Source organism: Protomyctophum bolini (assembly GCF_963924005.1).
Source record: "Protomyctophum bolini genome assembly, chromosome: 3".
Classification (NCBI taxonomy): domain Eukaryota; kingdom Metazoa; phylum Chordata; class Actinopteri; order Myctophiformes; family Myctophidae; genus Protomyctophum; species Protomyctophum bolini.
The window spans coordinates 50916215-50922650 of NC_137864.1; the positions used below are offsets into that span (position 1 = coordinate 50916215).

At 43.0% G+C, this 6436-nt stretch overlaps 1 protein-coding gene across 1 annotated transcript; it reads left to right on the top strand.

Moving 5' to 3' along the window:
* Positions 1–710: 710 nt before the first annotated feature.
* On the top strand, positions 711–3819 carry LOC308312512 (tubulin polymerization-promoting protein family member 3-like; the record flags this gene model as incomplete). Its single annotated transcript, XM_080759121.1, has 4 exons — positions 711–749; positions 2213–2404; positions 3321–3474; positions 3658–3819. The coding sequence occupies exons 2-4, from the start codon at positions 2214–2216 to the stop codon at positions 3817–3819; spliced, it is 507 nt and encodes a 168-aa protein (XP_080615247.1). The 5' UTR covers positions 711–749; position 2213.
* Positions 3820–6436: the final 2617 nt, after the last annotated feature.

Here is a 6436-nt window from a genome sequence, read left to right on the forward strand (position 1 = left end):
AATGGTTGTTGGATGTGTTTCCATTTTGAAGGGCTGCTGGCTGCTGTAAGTGCTGTCATCTTTGTCAAAACAAAAGGTGTCTTGTGTCGAGAGAGAGACTGGTCAAGAGAGAGAGAGAGAGAGAGGGGGGGGGGAGGGGGGGTGGCAGAGGCAGATGGGCCATAGCTAGGAGGCAGGGAGAAGAAGGACATAATATGTCCTTCTTCTACAAAAATTACAAACCCTCTGACAAACTGACAGTCTGTCATAATTTAAATGCATTTTGAACAATAAAGTCTGATTCATATTTTGTTCCAAAGCTTTGTTAAACTAGTGTAGTGTATATTTAAAAAAAAAAACACACATTTGATATTCAACCAAAACTATAAGATCTATTCTAATCAAGCATCAGCTTCTGGGAAATTGTTGTAAATCCAAGAACAACATTTTCAAAGCTATACGACCATCAATGCTCAATCTGTAGATAATGTGACTGTGATGACGTCATATCTTGTGCTGGTCGGTACCATTTCTCTCCTCTCTCTCTCTCTCTCTCTCTCTCCTCTCTCTCTCTCTCTCTCTCTCTCTCTCTCTCTCTCTGTGTGTCTCCGTCTCTCCTCTCCTCCGTTCAGCATCCCTCCATCCCTCCATCGTGCTGTCATTACGACCAGGGAGTGTCAGGACAGGAAGCACTACACACAGCATCAGCTCGATCAGGTTTCCCCGGCCGGCCAGGCAGCATCAGTTCTCATCGACCGGTCACTTGGCAGGTATGAACGGCACCCATATTATGCTTCCTCACTGGGATGTGATAGATATAGACTCAGTGAGCATTAATTGTCTCTGAATCAAGCCGTTGATGATGATATATAGTGCACGTTGAAAATAGGCCACCGCAGTGTTGCCATGTTCGGTTATTATAAGCAACTCTGGGCTTCTTTTTCTGTGAAGTTGCTTGTAGATATTGGTACAGTAGTTGTCACAGTTGTGTCAATAATTACAAAGAAGAAAAACAACAAAGAAAGTGTTGTGTAACCTGCCGTTTTTTTCTACTTTCTAATTCTTTGTTTGGCCCGAAATATTGTGTGTGTTTGTCATGATTTGTCACGACAAGAGTTGGCTTCGTATACGACGCTTGAAAGGTCTTTAAATAAATTAAATAAAAACTGCCTATGGGGAAATGCATTGCGTTTTCATTTCCTGGGCCGTTCGTTGTTCTGAAAAGGGGGAGGGACTGCGGCGCTCTATAGGGTAGAGTGGCTGGGATGGTAACCGCAAAGTTGCCAGTTCAAACCCGGGCTCCCCCAGAGTTAGTGTACCAGCCTTGCATGGTTTCCTCTATCATCACATCGGTGTGTGTGAATGGGTAAATGTAATGCACAATGTATGTAAAGCGCCTTGGATAAAGGTGCTATATAAATGCACCATGTATGTAGTATGTACGGTTTAAAGTGCTCATGTGGCCTCTATTGGGCTTGTTGTCATAGACCTGGTTCCTTATTTCTCTCACAAAATCTGGCAACCCTGACCCACAGGCGTCATTATGCAATGAACTGGATCACTTTGAGAAATGGAGCGCAAGCTGATTGTTGTCAGCAGCAGCACACATGTCCTGTTCTCACCTACATAATGGAAACAGTAAAGTCAATTTGTTAGCATATTTACAGTATTAACTATAGGTTAATTTTGTTATCATCGTGTTCTTTTCAAACGATAAGACGCCGTTACTTATACCCAATATTGGAGTATTGAGTGACATGTGTTGTGTAAAATAGTTTCAATAGCCTCTATACCTATCGAAACATTAATTATAAAACAAGACATACCCGTACATAATAATATAGAAATCCTGGATGTAATTTAACTCAAATGTAACCAGTATTGATCCTATACCCGACCACTGGATATACATTTCTCAACAGAAGAGCACAGACCAACAACCACTACAGTTGTGTCACGCATTGTGATATCACATTTAGTCACGGTCTCCAAGACACGCTATATATGGCCATGAACCCTGGCCATTATACCTGTTTTCATTGTGCATTTAATTGCCCAGGCGTCTTACTGGTATATTTTATACTCTCGCCTACCATGCAGATTGGTCACAATAATATTTTATTCACGAGGAACGGCTTTCTCTCTCTGTGTGTGTGTGTGTGTGTGTGTGTGTGCGTGCGTGCGTGCGTGCGTGCGTTTGTTCGTTCGTTCGTGCATGTGTATGCTACCCCAGCATGGCAGAGAGTCCAGTATCCATAGCAGAGGTGGAGACCTCCTTCAAGAAGTTTTCTGTCCATGGAGACACCAAGGCCACGGGCAAGGAGATGAACGGCAAGAACTTTGTCAAGATGTGTAAGGACTGCGGCATCATCGACGGCAAGAACGTCACGTCCACAGACGTGGACATCGTATTCAGTAAAGTCAAGTAAGAGATTTTATTACATTTTACTTTATTATTCTCCCACCGTATTTAACCCATCCGAAGCTGCAGTAAGCAAGCAGCCACCATGCAGCGCTCACAGACCAATTCCAGATTTAGGGCTGTATTTTGCGTGTCTTAAGTACCAGGGCAGGTCTTATTACCTAACTTGAGTAAACTAAAGACCTGGAGGCGTGGTCAATGCCATTTGGCTATTCTGAGTGCAGGCCAAAGAGCATTGACCACGCCTCCAGGTCTTTAGTTTACTCAAGTTAGGTAATAAGACCTGGTACTTAAGACACGTAAAATACTTAGGGCTGTATTTTGCGTGTCTTAAGTACCAGGTCTTATTACCTAACTTGAGTAAACTAAAGACCTGGAGGCGTGATCAATGACATTTGGCTATTCTGAGTGGCCAAAGAGCATTGATCACGCCTCCAGGTCTTTATTTTACTCAAGTTAGGTAATAAGACCTGGTACTTAAGACACGCAAAATACAGCCCTTAATGTCAAGGCCAAGAGTGCAAAGGTTTCTCCGAAATGGTTTATTAAAGTGCTTTACATGCTCATATAGGGTCACTACATGCCTCTGAGCATCAAGCAAAGGCAGGGATGAATGTCATGTATTTAGTGATTTCACTACTATACCATCATGTGAATAATGAATATACAACTATTGGTTTACTTGTACATGTGACCATGCTGATAGTCCTGCTGATGCAGTTGTTCACATAATACAGTATGCACACAGTTGATTTAGTTTCATGTGTTTGTGTGCGTGCGTGCGTGCGTGCGTGCGTGCGTGTGTGCGCGCGCGTGTGTGTGTGTGTGTGTGTGTGTGTGTGTGTGTGTGTGTGTGTGTGTGTGTGTGTGTGTGTGTGTGTGTGTGTGTGTGCGTGCGTGCGTGCGTGCCCATCCTCAGAGCGCAGTCGGTCCGTGTGATCACATTTGAGCAGTTCAAGCAGGCGTTGACAGAGTTGGCTCCCAAACGCTTTAAAGGGAAAAGCCAGCAGGAGTCAGAGCAGCAGATCTATGGTCTGCTAGCAGGGAAGGAGCCTACCAACGTGGGAGTCACTGTGAGTGTGTGAACAAACTAAATCTGTGTGTGTGTGTGTGTGTGTGTGTGTGTGTGTGTGTGTGTGTGTGTGTGTGTGTGTGTGTATGTATGTATGTATGTATGTGTGTGCATGTGCGTGTGTGTGTGCGTGCGCGTGTGCGTGCCTGAATAATGTTTACAACAATATGTTCCTCTTCTTTAGAAGGCGACGAAGGCCGCTGCGGTACTGGACAGACTGACAGATACCACCAGGTACACTGGATCACACAAGGAGCGATTCGACGAATCAGGCAAAGGGAAAGGCAAGGCCGGCCGCACGGACCTCCCTGGTCCCCTCATAGGGGCCAAGTTCCCAGGCCACTGACCATGAGGGAGTCTGCTTCAACTCCAAACAAATACATCCTACAGAAGAAAAAAAAGAGTGTTTTGTATTTTCCAAAATAAACAAGTATATATTTAGAATCATGAGGACATTGTGGACCAAACACTCATGTAATAAATGTAGATGATCCATGTGGCGTGAAAGGCCTTTTCCACTATCTCCTCACATTTTTGCTAATAAACATGCTAACAATCTGAGAGATAGATTGATGGAAAAAGACAACACAACTTCAACATTTCTTGGCTACATACTTACCCCCAGGTATAACCTTCCTTGTAATAACTGTTTACTGTAATGTGATGACCAATCAAGTGTGGCTCTTTCCTACATCCTCACACAGCTAAAAAATGAAACAATGTCCTTGTGGTTTTTATTTTGTTGGCAAAAATAACGGTAATGGGTCGCACACACCAAGACTGCATTTTTTTGTTTTTATTTTTGCATAATGGAAGACAAACTATCCAGCCTTCATCAGTGTGACACTGATGAAGGCTGGCTATAGCCGAAACATTTGTGTTCAATTATGCAAAATAGAATATGCGGTCTTGGTATGTGCGACCCATTACCGTTATTTTTTTTATATGATTTGAACGGGTAACGCACCACAAGTCAGAGCACGGTGGTCACAAGAAAAGTTTTCTATTTTTTTTTTTTTTTGGCAAAACTAAAATAAAAACATCCTGGCTGTAGCCAGGCATTGCATTCCAATGTCCACAAGGACACGAGGTGTGTAGGCTGAGCTTTCATTTCATGATATTGAAGTGGTGAGGCCCATGAAAACAAGAGCTGATAGAGTTGTTTACCTCTACAGAGAGAAGAGTAGTAGATTCACTCCATACATACAGAATACGCTAGGGGATACATGAGGAACTGGTATTAATTGTATTACTATTTTTTGTAATAGAACACTCCTGTTGTTTTCTTGTTGGATTTTTATTTTAGAATCTATTATCTTTGTATTCCTAACTTTTGTATTTTATAACCTATGTATTTTATATTATATTGTGTATTACTATGATGATTAAAATGCTGACCACGACCAGAAGGATTGAAACACGTTTGTACAGTATAGGCTGACAGGAAATGGATTGAGAGATGCATGGGGGGGGGGGGGGGGTGTGACACGCAGCAAAGGTTGTCGGCAGAGTTATGCTATCTGTCATTGTTAGAGATAGTTTTGTGGTCTGGCAGTGGTCTGATAGTCGTTCTTGTTTTCTGACGGCTCTCGGATATGTAGCACTACAATAAACAGTGGCAGGCACCCCTGTTACTGATAAGCACAAACAGAGCGCATGAGGCACAGTAGGCCACAGTACCGGTTGCAACTGAACAAACTGGCAAGGGCTGGAGTGAAGATCAGCCAGCTGGGCTTTATTTGTTGCATGGGCTTGATGAGAAGATCAACCCCAGGTGTGATGGAATTGGAACGTCACGCCCAGCCAGACAGTCAATTCAATTCAAAGGGCTTTATTGGCATGAGAAAACATACGTTTACATTGCCAAAGCAGAAAGAACAATACAACAATACAGCAATACAATCAAAACAGAAATGATGTACATTTGAAGGTCAGAATCTTCAATAGATCAAATTCTATGTACCAAGGTCACTCAATGCAGGTATAGTGCAGGAATATACACAATGATTAGTCTTTAGGGTGGTTGTGTTCCATTTGATATCCTTCTCCTATCACAGCAACTCACAAATCTTGCTGCTGTGTTTGCACATTGTTGTACTTCGCCCAGGAGATATGGGAGTTGATGACAGTCACACATCCACATGTGACACACCAGACAGACCATAAGGAAAAATGCTATCGCCATATTTCAAACTCACCTCAAAACCCACCTGTTTAGGCAGGCCTATGACTCTGTGTGACCTCTAGTGTCTTCTGCTGCAAGCTGTGCCCTAGTTTTGTTCTGCTTTTAACTGTGTTCTTGTACTGTTTTAACCTGTACGGCGACCTCGAGTGCCCTGAAAGGCGCCTTATAAATAAAATGTATTATTATTATTATTATTATTATTATTAGAAATATACAGCCAGGCTGCTTAACCTGACTTCGCCAGATTGCGGCAGTATTGAGTTCACCAGTTCCCTGCAAATGTTGTCCAGCAGGAGTGGTTTTACCAGGCAAAGGCTGCCCATAACATGTACAAAAAGGTTATTTTTTGGTGGTAGGCCTACTGCTTAATTTCCAAAAGGTGTAAAAAGGTGTTATGGCAACAAAAGTACATGCCACACGCACATGCACACACGCGCACACACACACACACACACACACACACACACACACACACACACACACAACACACACACACACACACACACGCACACGCGCACGCGCACACGCACACGCACACACACACACACACACACACACACACACACACACACACACACACACACACACACACACACACACACACACACTGACGGAGGTATGTCACTAGAGGGCGTGCTTCCTCTTCTGCGAATCACATGTTTATGTTTCCGGCCAGTTTTATCATGAATTCGATTGCGAGGTTGATTTAGTTTGTTTATTTTTGTAATATGTAGTATACCTAGTTATATTGTAATTAAATTGCCTTCTAAAGGCCAAA